The sequence below is a fragment of the Chanodichthys erythropterus genome, chromosome 16 (genome assembly GCF_024489055.1).
Source record: "Chanodichthys erythropterus isolate Z2021 chromosome 16, ASM2448905v1, whole genome shotgun sequence".
Taxonomy (NCBI): Eukaryota; Metazoa; Chordata; class Actinopteri; order Cypriniformes; family Xenocyprididae; genus Chanodichthys; species Chanodichthys erythropterus.
Genome location: NC_090236.1, coordinates 26299471 through 26315491, shown reverse-complemented (window position 1 = coordinate 26315491; position 16021 = coordinate 26299471). Strand labels below are relative to the sequence as shown.

The window sequence follows — 16021 nt, the reverse complement described above, 5'->3', positions numbered from 1 at the left end:
ACAGCTGGAGGAGTGATGAGTCTGAGAGTTCACAGCAGACTTTGCTGAAGTGAGATGACATTCCTTACATTCCTGTCTGTCGATTTTTGGTCTATGTATTTTAAAACGAACACCTATCTCGGAGCCAGGCTATGGGAAGAGCTCAACCTGATATTGAACATTTGCTCTCAATCTTTTGGCTAAATGAATTGCATGCTTTGTGGCAGAATTTTGCTGAATAGGTTGCAAAATTGCTGTGTTTGGTTAATGTTTGGAAACTGTTTGCGTTATTTGAATGTTGCAGCTGCAACTTGGATTCCTAATGGTTCAGATTCTTAGGGCCCATTGCAGTATTGCAGTATATACATCATAAATAGGAGCTTAAGGGGGACCTGTTATGCAAAATTCATTTTACATAATTTTACCACCATTTTACCACCCTATAATGGTAATAACCCACCCACTCCTCATTTTTAAATCCCCATAAATCATAAGCAGTGTCCTAGAACAAGCCATTTGCAGATTCTAGCTTTTGTGACATCACAAATGCTTAGGCCCAGCCCACGACTGCTGATGGACTCCGCCCTGAGTGAGCTGTACGCAGTCCGCCATGTTTATCTCCTCGCCAGAGCATTTAACAGCAGCATTCAAGCAATAAATGTAATCTTATTAAAGCTTCTAAGTTATGCAATCAAGAGCAGTGAGTGATTTTCTGTTTTTCTTTTGTTGTTTGATTCATATTAACAGCATATACAGCAGTAGATACTGTATATTATGTTGCTGTCACTTTAATACACAGATGTAATATACACATGCGATTTCTTTTGCACCTGTTTACGTTCACAGACATAACCGACTGTGTTTATGTGAACTTTGTGTGTTTTTGACATAACCTTGTGTGTATTTGACAGTTTTAGCACAATAACACGTGAAAAAGAACTTAGTTTAATACTCACGGAACCGTGATAGAGATGATAATCAAAACCAAACAGAGGTTTTGTTAGTTTTTGGCACAGTATCCGAGGCACAAGCTGTAGGCTCCGCCCTCTTCTGGAAGTAGCTCTTTTGCATTTAAAGATACATGCACGAAAACAGCATGTTTTTCCTTCCATTCAAAAATGGCCACTTACAACACGGTATAATAAATGATCTGTCGGGTATTTTGAGCTGAAACTTCACAGACACATTCTGGGGGGACTTATATGACATCTTGTAAAAAGGAGCATAATAGGTCCTCTTTAAATAGAGATAAGAGGGCTCAAAAGTTTGGAATTGAATTTACACATTTTCTTCATTAATTTGTTTTCAGTCACTCAGAGTGCTTGGGTGAAACATAATACAATAGTTCTAAGATCAAACTACCTCAAATTTAACCTAGTCCTGTTTTCAATATAAAGCAGTGATGCTTTTTAAATATATATTTATATATATCTATACAATGAGAGTCAATGGGGTCGTTGTTTAGACTTTGAATTTCATTGAATGGATAAAAACAGTGACAACATTCTATATGTTTAAAACAACATGAAGGTGAATAAATGGTGACAGACATTTCATTTTGGGGTGAATTATCTCTTTTGTGATGGGTGATTTTATTTCAGTTAATAATTAAAAGTCAATATCAAAATCACCAGGCTAAGCAATTTTTGTGTGCCATTTCACAAACAACGTCTTTACACTTATTCCAGCTCCCTGTTATTTTTGATGAGAAAGAGATGCTGGGAAAGTAAACTGTGCTACTTGGGTTGTGAACCTGGTTGCAAACAAGCCTAAAACATTGGAAACTTTGTTTCAAAGCATTGCTGCTTTGAAACATTGGATGCTTTATTTTTGTCTGCATTTTTTTAAAAGCTTTTGTCAGATTCAACATTAGTCAGTGGATTAAATGGCTAGTTGGCAGCTTGTCTCTGGAGTAGTTTTATGTCTGAGAACCTCATTACACCTGCCTGGAATACCAATCCACAGTCTAGTATGCACCAACTCTCTGCTGAAAAGAGGAAGAAGGCCCCCCTTGAACAATTCAAACAAACACTCCAGAGGTATTTCACATTTTTCAAGGTTCAACTACCAATGATTTGTAGGAAAAACCGTTTAAGTTGTACATTGACATTAATAACGTTTTAGTTTAGCTTCAAGTTTCATGTTTTCACCTCATTTTCATTAGATTGCAACCAGAACAGGCATGGAACAGTCTTTAAATAAATGCAATAATGAGATACAATTCGTGGCTAGAGGTAATTATGGCTTCTGTGGCATTATATGTGGTTTTGGGTTAAATCTGGCAAAGTTACTTCTTTAAACCAGAAGTTTTGGGGGATTTACAAGAAAATAACTGCAGCAAATAAAACTTGGAGGCATGGAGAGAAACAAAATAGACTTTTTTCCTGTATCAAAAACATTACTAAAAAACATGCAGATACTTTAAGGCTAAAAAATGTATATTCAAGAAACTTAAGAAGCAGTCTGAAAATGCAAAAGTGCCAGAAGCAGGTTTCTCCATATGTTTGAGGTCACTGGATTGCTACAGAGCTACTCTTGTGGAGGTTTCACAGATGAACCATTGATTTAACACTAATAGATGGAGGATTAGTAGATATTTAATCCTCTTCTAAGCAGCATGACACACTTCAGTATCAACTGCTTTCCAGTCCTCAGAGAAGCTTTAAGCTGCTGAAATCCCATTGTGTGCTTGAGTAATGTATTACAAATGTGGAAACAGACACTGGCACCCTGATTACGGCTGCTACTTTAATGTTTAGTCGAAGAAAAAAATCTGCATATGAGTGTATAATCTGTTAACTCAGGAAATATTCTTTTAGCCACCTGTTGAGTTTTGACAATAAGCAACTTTACACTTCTAGCATTTAGCAAGATAAATTGAGCAAGACGTTCCCTGGTGGTTAAAACCCGCAAACAACTTTCATATAGGCACTCCAGTATTCTTTCATACATTCATAGCGACTGACCATGTGTTCTTGATGCTCATTGGATTACTCTTAAATCACATCAGGTTGGACACAAATGTGTGGAGTTCATGCAGCCCAATTGCTGCTGTCATTAAAGATAATGGGAAATTCTGGAATTCATTCAACTGTGATCTTTAGGACCCCTCTGTGTCAACTAATAAGACAGCAGTCAAAACCAAGTTGGCCACTTGATAATTTGGCTGATTGGCTCATGTCCATAAATGAAACCATGTCAAATCAGCTACTGGTTTAAGATGGGTTTTCCTGCAAGGTTAATGCTTTGAAAATGACCACAAGCTCCTCCTGATATTTGTTCAACTAGGATCTAATGCCTTGTATTAGCTGTGCATAGCAGTGTAATTCAGCTGGTAGTGAGAGCGGTGATCTATCGTGTGAGTCAGCGATCAGTGCCAGCCTACACGGCTACTTCCAATTCTTCATCTTTAGTGGTGACATTAAAACGTAATTGGCTTCTACTTCTTCTGCCAACTGTAGTGGCTCCCCATAACATTATGGGGCTTTGGCTGCTCTGAGGACTAAGTTTGTGAATGTGGTGGCTGTAGCCATTCACTCAAAGCTAAATGTCTCTGTCTATGTTCCCTTCCGGCACTATAAGTTGTGTGGGGGTTTTGTCCTTACTGATTTCTATTTCTTAAAGCATTTTGTATTTACTTTATTAATTATATGGTTTGGAACAAAGACTAGAATAACACAAGACACATCACTATTGTTTTGAATGGGAGAAAGTGCAATGCGCAAAGTGGCGGAATAAGTCCCGCCTTCCAAGTAAGAGCCAATCACCAATCGGTAAAGTCATCGCGTCACTGCAGCGGCCGTTAGAAGCTCCGGTTCCTATAGAAACAGTCAGACACACCTTCGAATTGAGACACAAACGCATTTAGACCTGCGTTTTCACATTAGCTTGATCCAGCCTAAAAAATATCAGGGTTTTTTGTCATGATTCGAGCGTTTGGAACCAAAATTTATGAGATAGTTGTTGGCAGATTTTATTGGTAATTTCAAATATGAAATTTAATCGAAAGCTTGGCAAACAACTTTGGAGAATTTGATGTTCCCCATTCAAAGAGATAGGAGCTGCACTTGAATGCCTGAGAGGCGTTTCAAAGATGGCCGAGTAAAATGATTTGTCTTAAAGGGACTTTGGTTCAATAGCAAATTCTGAATAACATCCAATAAAAAAATGTACAAAAAAATACTGTAACCAAATGGTGTTTACTACCATTAACAGTTCTTGCACATGCATTTTTTCATTTTTTTTGAAAATGAAATATTTTACCACGTTTTTGTTTATTTAGTATTGTTGTTTAATATAGGCCAAATATTTTAGAGATTTATGTAACATGTAACACTTTCTTTCAAATATTTAATCAGAACAGAAGCTAATTTGTCGATCAATGGACTTAAATATCTTGTGATGTTATAGAGATATGATCTTCATAGGCAGTGCTTGATGACTGAGTTTGCTGGCTCTCAGATTCTTGTCAATAGAAGCATATCCCTCATATATGGGATATGATCATGCGCTTCTGTTTCCCATTACTCAACACGATGCACAGTGAAACCGTAGGAGACAAAAACATCTGTCAAAAGGAACAATGGGGTCATCATGCCCATAAATTAATGGAAATAACAGAGTTATGGCTTCAGTTCTGCTGAACAATACATATTCCAGTTAAGCAGCTCGCAGTTTAATCAAATGGAATAATAAAAGCTTAGTAACCCTTGATCCTCATCCAATCATTACTGTCCTGATGGTTTGGGAAAAAATAAATAAGGCCTGATACATTATATCTGGGGTTTCAGGCACAAACCGGGCCAGATCCTACAGTGGAGGAAATTCATGGGAGATTAGTCTGTGAATATGGCTTTTGCAGGCTGTGTGTACATGCTAGATCTCAACACCACTGCCAGGGAGTCATTTTTTCTTAAGCTATGAAACACTTTCTTCCTCAGTCATCATTGCGGGATGGAGCCAAGCGCTTTGCATGTGCAGAAAGACAATGCATTAACTGAGGAAATGATTTGGAAAAGAAAGACTGAGATTTGTTTACAATATTTCAACAACTTGTCTGTGTTACATAATGATGTTCTCAGAGTGGTTTGAGTGCAGTATCATAGTGCATTCTTGTCTTTCTTTCTCTGACTTTCCTGTCTGTTTTTCTATTTCCCTTCTTCCCAGATTCGGACCTTAGCATGCGAACAGTCAGTACGCCAAGTCCAGCTCTGATTTTGCCACCTCGTTCATCTTCAGCCGTACTTAATGGCTCATCTACATCCTCTTCCACGTTTGGCACAGAAACCATCGCCATGGTCCACACGCCGCCCACTTCCCTCACCCATCCTCAAAGAGGCCTGCGGCAACCGAGAGACCAGCAGGGGGCGCCCATTGACATCCTCCCTGACCATGCTTTCCTACAGATCTTCACCCACCTGCCCACCAACCAGCTGTGCCGGTGCGCCCGCGTGTGCCGTCGCTGGTACAACTTGGCGTGGGATCCCCGCTTGTGGAGAACTATTCGTCTAACGGGAGATGTGCTACACGTGGACCGTGCGCTTCGGGTTCTCACTCGCAGACTGTGCCAGGACACCCCCAATGTGTGTCTGACCCTGGAGACGGTGGTGGTCAGTGGCTGTCGGAGACTGACTGATCGAGGACTGTACACGGTGGCACAGTGCTGCCCGGAACTCCGGCGCTTAGAGGTGGCCGGCTGTTATAACGTGTCCAACGAGGCTGTGTTTGAGGTGGTGTCACGCTGCCCCAACTTGGAACACCTGGATGTTTCAGGTAATTCATTTTGAGTAATAATGTTTGGGTTTATTACTAGTATTTATCTGTTCTAAACAGGTGCTGCCAACACTGAATGCAATCAGAAGACATTAAATGTTTAAAGGGTTAGTTCACCCAAAAATGGAAAATAATGTCTTTTATTACTCACCCTCATGTCGTTCTACACCCATAAGACCTTCGGAACACAAATTAAGATATTTTTGATGAAATCCGATGGCTTAGTGAGGCCTCTATTGTCAGCAATGTCACCGAACCTCTCAAGATCCAGAAAGGTACTCAAAACATATTTAAAACAGTTCATGTGAGTACAGTGGGTCTACCTTAATATTATACTTTTTGTGTGGAAAAAAAACTAAATAATGACTTTTCAACAATATCTAGTGATGGCCGATTTCAAAACACTGCTTCGAAGCTGTACAAATCTTTTGTTGCGAATCAGTAATTCGGATTGCATATCGCATAAACTGCCAAACTGCTGAAATCATGTGACTTTGGTGCTCCAAACAACTAATTCGAAACAAAAGATTTGCACAAAAAGTATTCTCGTCACATTATAATATTAAGGTAGACCTCACTGTACTCACATGGACTGTTTTAAATATGTTTTTAGTACTTTTCTGGATCTTGAGAGGTTCAGTGACATTGCTCTCAATAGAGGCCTCACTGAGCCATCGGATTTCATCAAAAATATCTTAATTTATGTTCCGAAGATGAACAAAGGTCTTACGGGTGTGGAACGACGAGAGTGAGTAATTAATGACATCATTTTAATTTTTGGGTGAACTAACCCTTCAATATACAGTTCTAGCAAGATTTTAGACCAATGAGATTTCACATTGAGTGGGGTTACCTAGCTATATCAAGTGGCATCCCAAAACAGCACCAAAATTGTTACGTTGTAATTGTTATGTTGTGTAATTAAATACACAAAATTATATACATAGGCACAAATGTATGCAAAATTATTTATGACTTACACTGAATTTTGAAAATGGATTACTTTTCATTTCTGAAAGTCTCTTGAATTTCAATGATCTCATGGTCTTAGCTGCCACATATCAAATTGTGGTTGGCACAGACTATGTTTATCTTCATTGTTAGTGAAACAGGATTTAATTTAAAGGTGCCCTAGAATTAAAAATTGAATTTACCTCAGCATAATTGAATAACAAGAGTTCAGTACATGGAAATGAAATACAGTGAGTCTCAAACACCATTGTTTCCTCCTTTTTATATAAATCTCATTTGTTTAAAAGACCTCCGAAGAACAGGCGAATCTCAACATAACACCGACTGTTACGCAACAGTCGGGATCATTAATATGTACGCCCCCAATATTTGCATATGACAGCCCATGTTCAAGGCATTAGACAAGGGCAGGCAGTATTAACGACCTGGATCTGTGCACAGATGAATCAACAGATTAGGTAAGCAAGCAAGAACAATAGCGAAAAATGGCAGATGGAGCAATAATAACTGACATGATCATTGATATCATGATATTTTTAGTGATATTTGTAAATTTGTCTTTCTAAATGTTTCATTAGCATGTTGCTAATGTACTGTTAAATGTGGTTAAAGTTACCATCGTTTCTTACTGTATTTACGGAGACAAGACTTATTCGTTATTTTCATTATTAAACACTCGCAGTCTGTATAATTCATAAACACAACTTCATTCTTTATAAATCTCTCCAACAGTGTGTAATGTTAGCTTTAGCCACGGAACACTATCAAACTCATTCAGAATCAAATGTAAACATCCAAATAAATACCATACTTACGTGATTAGACATGTTGCATGACGAACACTTTGTAAAAATCCATTTTGAGGGTTATATTAGCTGTGTGAACTTTGTTTATGCTGTTTAAGGCAGTCGAGAGCTTTGGGGTGGGGAGCACGAGAATTTAAAGGGGCCGCAGCCTGAATCGGCACATATTTAATGATGCCCCAAAATAGGCAGTTAAAAAAATTAATTAAAAAAATCTATGGGGTAGTTTGAGTTGAAACTTCACAGACACATTCAGGGGACACCTTAGACTTATATTACATCTTTTGAAAATACGTTCTACGGCACCTTTAAGTTTATTCTAACTTGTGTAGTCTTGTTCATGTTTTTAAAGATGAGAAACTATAGTTGTATTTTATAATTTGCATTCACCTTTGAATTTCTCCTGCGGTCCACAATCCTATCAGAACAGTCCTGTGATATTTGGCAAAAAAAGGAAATAATGACATATATGAGTATTGACTTGACACAATTATATTTAATTTGACATTCTCAACCTAACATGTCAGTAAAGTTGCTGTGTTGGTCTACAAACTCTGTAAAAACCCAGAAGGATTTGTATTCAGCTTTATAAATGACTTCCTGAATCAGAGCCAGACAGCCTGTGCTTCACCTGCTTTGTTGTCCAGCACAGAAGACAGTTGAGTCCTTTTTTTTTACTCACAGAGATTATTCTGAAATGTCCAGGACTTCCTCTTGGAAAAGCTGGAAAAGGTATTAATAGCTCTGGCATTCTATCTCTGCTCTCTATACTTCCCAAAAGAAACATAAGCCCAAGCAGAACCAGGACCTCTGACTTTAAGGTGCTTTGGGAAAATCTGCTACCCTAATTTAGAGAATCAATGATCAACCATGTTTTGCATTAAATAAATGGCTATAAAAGTAGATTATTAAATGTGCATATAACTTAAACTCTTTTAAATGAGCCTTTATATGAATCTTTGTCCATTTCTCCAGTTTGTTTTCAGTATTGTGTTCTCAGTTATTAATGACTTTACCTGGCAACATTTTAGCCGGATTTCCTTTCAGTTTTCTTACAAGTACTACATTTCCCAAAGGACCATATAGAATTTGACAATGTAGGATTTAGTGAATATGTCAGAAAATAATACTCCTCCTCCTCATGCCCTCAAGTCCCTTCCCTGGTGTTTTATTTCCAACTTCCTGCACTGCACTTCCTGTGTAAGCACGTTGTTGTTTTCCCTGTGTGAGTGCAGGGGTCCGGCTGGAGTCCCTCTGCTGTTAGACTCGAGCTCTGCATTCTCACTGTGCTCCTAAAGGAGACATAGGGAGATCCCATCCCCCACTCTTCCTGATATGACTCATTTCAGATGTCTCTCCAAGGTTTAAATCAAACCCTCTGTTGCCATTTTCATGTTCTTCAGATATTCTGCAATAACCTTCAGCTTTAGTTCTATTGTTAAGTCTGATGTTGGTGTTTCATAAGTAAAATCAGATGACACAGGTGAAGAACAGACAGCGGAGTAGATACATTTCTCAGATGGCATGTTTTACATCAAGGCTTTCTTCTGTGATTTCTATAAAAACAGATCTGAAACCAAACATTTGGTATTTCTTTTCATGTGCATCTGACAACATGAAAAACTCTTTGTCTTTTGGGAGTAAAAATCATCACATGCTCATGGTTCTGAAGAAATGTTTTTGGATTTTTCTTTTTCATAATGGTCAAAACTATCCCTAAATAATTTATCTTCAAAGATGAAATGTGTAATTTTTCATAAAATACTTACTCCTATTGCAACTTAATATGCAGAGACAGCTATAAGTAAGAAAAAAAGAAGAAGAAAAAAATCACAGAGCGTATTTGGTACTCAAAAAATAAAGCAAAATATATGGGTGCTCCAGATAGGACATGTATTTTTGAATATCCCCTCGCAATATACCTTGCAATCGCTCACATAGATTATTATAGACAGACGTACACTATCCTAAAATGTTAATATGCAGCTTAAATGCAGACAACTTTTATATAATATAAATAATATATAATAACTGTATAAAACTATAACTAATATTTATCATTAGGGCCCGAGCACTGATGGTGTGAGGTCCCAATATTGTAATTGCTCTGTCTATTATTTTTATTCTCCGAAATTAATTGCATTTTTGAGGGCCTAAACATGCTCGAAAACTCATGGAACTTTGCACACACGTTAGAAGTGGTGAAAAATGACATCTGATATGGGTTTTAGAATTAGGTGTGGCAAAATGGCTCGATAGCGCCACCTACAAAATTTCAATTAAGCGCCCTTCGCATTACATTTCACGTACAAGTATGAAATTCGGTAGACACATACAATAAAAGTCCCTAGGAGCAAAATCTGAAAACCCAACAGGAAGTGATATATTTTGAATTTTCTCTGCAAAATTTTCTGCAGTTTTTGACATTTCCAGACGCTGTATTATAACAAACTCCTCCCCAGAGATTTTATCAGATAAACATCATATTTAGTCAGTCTAATTTAAAGGCTTTTGCGACATTAAATTGCGAAGAGTGTGTCTGTGGCTGCCTGACAAAATTCGATGTTTCGCCATGAAACAGGAAACTGTTTCCTGTTGTAACTCGGGCATACAATGTCCGATCTGCCCCAAACTTCACATGTTTGATAAGAGTCCTGCCAATATTCAGTTATAGTAATTGCGCCGCCCACTGGCAACAGGAAGTGATGTGTTTAACACTGATATTCACTACTAGCAGCATACTAAAATATGCAATTGAGTGCTAAACATGCTAGCAACACTTAGCTGAGTGCTAAAGCTTGCAATTATTGTCATGAAACAGGAAGTTGTTGTAACACAAGTATACAATGTCCAATCTGCCTCAAACTTCACATGTTTGATAAGTGCCCTGGCCTGAAGACATCTATATGGCAAAATTTAGTTATAGTCATAGTGCCACCAGCTGGTGGCAAGAAGTGTGGCAAATACAAATCTCTGATGTTGTCCTCTTATATTTATATACTTAAATGCATATTGCCCACCGTGCTCTGTTTTCCTAAAGCCAGCGGGTGGTGGTGGCACTGGTGCAAGGGCCCTTTCATCACTGCTTGCAGCTTTAATTATTTTTGTTATTTAATTTGGTGAAATTATACAATTCATCTCTAAATACAAGGTTTTGGTTAAACATCAACGTTAATATTCTTTACTGTCTTTGTTCTCTGCAGGGTGCTCTAAGGTAACCTGCATCAGCCTGACTCGGGACGTATCCGTGAAACTCTCCCCTCTTCATGGACAGCAGATCTCTATCCGCTATCTTGACATGACGGACTGTTTTGCTTTGGAAGACGAAGGCCTGCACACCATTGCAGCTCACTGCACTCAGCTCACCCATCTCTACCTGCGGCGCTGCGTGCGTCTGACTGACGAGGGCCTGCGATTTTTGGTCATCTACTGCCCATCTGTGCGGGAGCTTAGCGTCAGCGATTGCCGCTTCATCAGTGACTTTGGCCTGCGGGAGATCGCTAAACTAGAGGGCCGCCTGCGGTACCTCAGCATAGCGCACTGCGGCCGCATCACAGACGTGGGCGTGCGCTACGTGGCTAAATACTGCATCAGACTGCGTTACCTGAACGCTCGTGGCTGCGAGGGACTGACGGACCACGGCATTGAGCACCTAGCCAAGAACTGCCTCAAGCTCAAGTCCCTGGACATTGGGAAGTGCCCGTTGGTGTCGGATGCAGGCCTGGAGCAGCTTGCACTAAACTCGTTCAACCTGAAGAGACTGAGTCTGAAGTCATGCGAGAGCATCACGGGCCGTGGGCTGCAGGTGGTTGCGGCAAACTGCTTCGACCTTCAGCTGCTGAATGTACAGGACTGTGACGTGTCACTGGAGGCGCTGCGCTTTGTCAAACGTCACTGTAAACGCTGCGTCATTGAACACACCAATCCAGCCTTTTTCTGAGAGCTGCACACATGAGATTGTGTGGATGGATTTGAGAAGATAATCTCTTTTGACCCGGGCCGGTGACGTCTCTGCTATACAACATAGTGGAGATTTGCACTGCTCCACCTCTGTATTTAATTTGCATGGTTGAGAGAAATCTTAACTTTTTAATTCATCTATTTATATTTTTATTCACTTATATATTTTTTTTTGATTACTCATCTTTTCTATGTCAGATTGTATTACATGTAACATGTACATTTCAAGCAATGAATTTTCATGAATGCAATTTGTTGATGCATAGAGGATTACATGATGTGACTTTAACCAGAAATGAAACTATTTTGCAGAACTACAGTGGCCCATAATTCAATTTCTTCAGTGTTTACATTTGATATCTCTCTTATGAATGTTTTGCTTTGTTTCATCATGTTAGCCTTGTAACAGCTTGGTTTCTATCTTGGTTTCATTGCCAAGGAATTTTACCAAACAGTGCCATTTTTGTTGTGACGTTCACCTTTGTAATGGTCAATAAGGCTTGTTTCGGGTGTTTAACAAATGGATGACCACGGTGGAATAAAGAGGTCTAAGCCATATCAAACAAAATCATGTCTGCTTTTATCCCTGAATGAAGATGCATGGGTTAAAATGCAGATGATCTCAAAATCAAGTGTCTTTGTCAGTTTGTGTTCAAAAGAGAGTAAGCATCAAGGAACATAGATGTTTTTATGCAGTTTATTGTTCGATCTATTTAGCATCTATCCAAACACTCTACTGATGCTAATATGATGCTTCAAACATGCTTGGCTCAGAAGTTTTCAGTCTATAATGTCTGGTTTCATTTGTAGACGTCCAGATTCATTGCTAAGACTTAGTTTCAGTTGGGATATCCAATTTATACTTTAAAGAATCAAGTGTGTAACTGAGTCCACTTAAGAAGAGTTGTATAGAACCAAATTGCAGTTTTATTAGAGTAAACGAGAACAAATACAACATAAACAGACTAAAACAATGACCTGAACAAACTTGAAACTTGAAAACATGAAAACTCATCAAACAGTTGTTACACAAACAGAGCTAGACAAAAGACAATGGTAACATGAGGGTGATATATATACACAAGGACTAATCACATAACAAGGAATACCTAGAAGCAATCAAACAACAAGCCAATCTATGGGTGGCTCCAGAATCCTTACACCCAAAACCCAAAATAACATAAGTCCAGGTGAGCGGAGGCCTTCCAGGGTGAGGGTTGGAAGGTCAGGCCTGCGATGTGGAGGGCCTGGACCATGGAGCAGTGGTAAATCCTATGGGGCCTCGGGCGGCCATGGTGGCGCCAGTAGCGATGGAGTTCACCAGGGTGGAGCTAGAGAAGGAGATGACAACCTCAGTAGAGCAGTAGTCCTCTATAGTGGAGTTGGTGGGTCAGGAGGCCATGGCGGATCAGGAACATGGACAGCATTCATGACAATGACATGGCTGGTATGGACGGACTCTTTAGATGTGACATGGCTGACATGGATGATCTCAATGGATGTGACATAGAGCATGTGGCCATGACTTGGGGCAAACACAGTTTATGGATGGCCTCGTGGCCGAACTGTAGCAGTCTCCGCAGCCGCCTCTGGAAGAGGTCTAGTGGTCGCCACCACTGCCTCTGGAGGAGCAGCGGAAGTGTGTATGGCCTAAACACACAAGATGGTGGTGGCCACCACTGGAAGCACTGCAGATAATGGGATGACCTCCAGAACCACTAGACTTAGGACTACCGGACTTGACCTGCTTGACCATGAACCCCAGTTGCGGATCCGTAACACTGGCAGTTAGTCTCGTCCACCTATTAGCTGGAGCTTGGTTACTATAGCCCCCCTCCAAAACGCAGGACGTGATGAGGCTCTGCCGTGGCGGCCATGACGTGATGAGGCTCTGCCGTGGCGGCCATGACGTGATGAGGCTCTGCCGTGGCGGCCATGACGTGATGAGGCTCTGCCGTGGCGGCCATGACTTGATGAGGCTCTGCCGTGGCGGCCATGACGTGATGAGGCTCTGCCGTGGCGGCCATGACGTGATGAGGCTCTGCCGTGGCGGTCATGACGTGATGAGGCTCTGCCGTGGCGGCCATGGCGTGATGAAGCTCTGCCGTGGCAGTCATGAAATGACAAAATCAAAGTAAATCAAATCAAAATCAAAGCAAAAAAAAAATGTAAAAAAGAAATTTGGTTGGTAGCTTTGTGATTTTAGTCTCATTAGATCTCAGTGCAACGTTTGATACTATTGACCACAATATACTTGTCGTTTAGAAAAGACAGTGGGAATCTGGGCATGGCGCTCAAATGATTTGTCTTTTATTTTTAAACTGACTGATATTTGTTTAATTATTTTCAATTTCAACTCCACAAATGCATGACTCGTATTATGTCTTTACAAAGTAAAGATAATATTGTGGGTAGGACTAACAACTGACAAATCATCATTTTGAGAAGTGCGAAGCGTATGATATGCACCTATAGTAATAGGTAAAACTAAGAAACTGCCTGCAATGAGCTGAGTGCAGTGAGCTGCAATTGTGTGCAGGCCTTTGTCTTCCAAAGCAAAACAGTCATTTCAAGATAGTGGATAGAGAGATCTGCCCACCTGTAGCATTGCCACTAGTATGCAAAGAGTAATTATTTACAGTGTTGACACTTCATAACTTCTGGATTCACTCTGCCATTCTGTAAATAAGCTTCTGGGCCATATCCTGATTTATGGTGATCCATTCTTGCCCAATTAGTGCTCGGAGTTGATCACAATTTGTTGGCTTCTGCTTGTCCACCTGCCTTTTGAGGATTGACCACAGGTTCTTTATGGGATTAAGATTCAAGGAGTTGCTCCATTATGCTGGAAAATGCACAGATCATCACCAAATTGCCCCTGGATCAATGGGAGAAGTTTGGTCTTGCAGGAGAGCCCACTCACTTGGATGAAAAGCAGCCCCACACATGGATGGTCTAAGGATGCTTCTGTTGGTACGACACAGGATCCACAGATTCATCTTTCCTTCTCCGGACAATCAATTTTCCAGATGTCCCAGACAGTCGGTGGGGTGCTTCAGAGAAAATAATTTTTTTTACTAATCTTCTCCTGTCTAATCTTTGTAGTTTCTGCAGAATTTCAGTCTGTCCTTTTTGTTTTTCTTGGAGTTTGCTGCCCTTTTTGACACCAGACCATTTTCCAAATGTCTTGGCCTCACTGTGCATGCAGATGCACTCACACCCACCTACTGCCAATATTGAACATGCTCTGCACTGGTGATGACAAGATTCCATAGCCAACTCTTTAGGAGGGGACGGTCCTGGCACTCGCTGGACACTCTGGGACGACCTGAAGCTTTCATCACTGTAGTTGAACCTCTATTTGCAGCAATTTCCTTGCATGTGAGGCCATTTTGATACAAAGCAATGATGGCTGCACAACTTTCTTTGGAGGTAACCATGGTTAACACAAGAACACAATGATTGGAAGTATTATAGAATTATTTCACCCAACTAGTACTTGTTCACATTTCCCCATGTGCTGATGATATGATTAGTGAAATTATGTTAGCTGTTTTGGATTGTTGTAATAAAGTTTTTTGTTGTTGTTTTGCTTTTTGCAATTATTTAAAATGCATCTGAACATAATCTAGAAGCACTTTGCAAACACAAACACAGCTGTAAATTATGTTTTTTGAAAATGTAAAAATGCATAATGTTTTCTATGAAGGTTGTGTTTAGGTGTAAAATTGGGGATAGGGGATAGAAAATGTCATTAGCTCAGTGTAAAAACCATTACCTGAATAAGCTATTTTACATAACAGCTATTTTGTGATAGTTGTGATAGTTAAATTGCCCGTTGTTCTTTATCCTTTACACACCCTTTCCAACATTGGCTGTATGATTGGAATCTTCGGGACTCATGCACAACTATTACAAAACAAAAGGTACAATATTCAGTGATGCTCCCAGTCACACAATATGTTACCCACGTTTAAAGAAAAGAACAGGCGTCTAACGTAAGTACTGTGTGCTTTTGAATTTTTATGATTTATAATGAAACACTTCAAAGACAGTGTTGCAGGTTAAGCTGTTTTAGCTATCATTTAGCCGCTAACTGACACCTTGGTCAGTTGCCACAGAACAAAGCTAGCTGGCAAGGTAGTTGTGAGAAAATAGAAGGAAATGTAATCAAATTCATTTGAGTCGGACTATTTCCCAGTGATAAAACAGCAGTACAGTCCAGTGTAATATTACATCCCTGAGCAGCAGAGCAGTCCAGGCTAACAGACACTATATAGCCACTACACTACATTATACAACTAATACAATTAACATCACAGCCCACAGCAGTTCAGAACAGCAGTACATAGAAGAGTTTCCCCAGATTGTTAGGGAAATCCCCATATATGAATATTTCAATAAATGTTTCAAATAAATGTGTCGCCTACAAGAAGTTGGGATGTTCTTAGGATATGAGTAAAAAATCACATTAAAGCTAGCCTAGGCCTGACCATATTCTAATAATAAAATACATTATTGATGCTGTTAAAGCT

The 16021-nt window shown here is 39.7% G+C and overlaps 1 protein-coding gene across 2 annotated transcripts in view; it reads left to right on the top strand.

The window, feature by feature from the left end:
* The window catches only part of fbxl7 (F-box and leucine-rich repeat protein 7), a 43257-nt gene extending 31114 nt beyond the window's left edge, over positions 1-12143 (top strand). For both annotated transcript variants that reach the window (XM_067363305.1, XM_067363306.1), the window contains exons 3-4: positions 5146-5751; positions 10730-12143. In XM_067363305.1, the coding sequence (XP_067219406.1) occupies positions 5146-5751; positions 10730-11466 (1343 nt within the window). In that variant the 3' untranslated portion in view covers positions 11467-12143. The remainder of the gene's footprint in view (positions 1-5145; positions 5752-10729) is intronic.
* The last annotated feature ends 3878 nt before the right edge of the window (positions 12144-16021 follow it).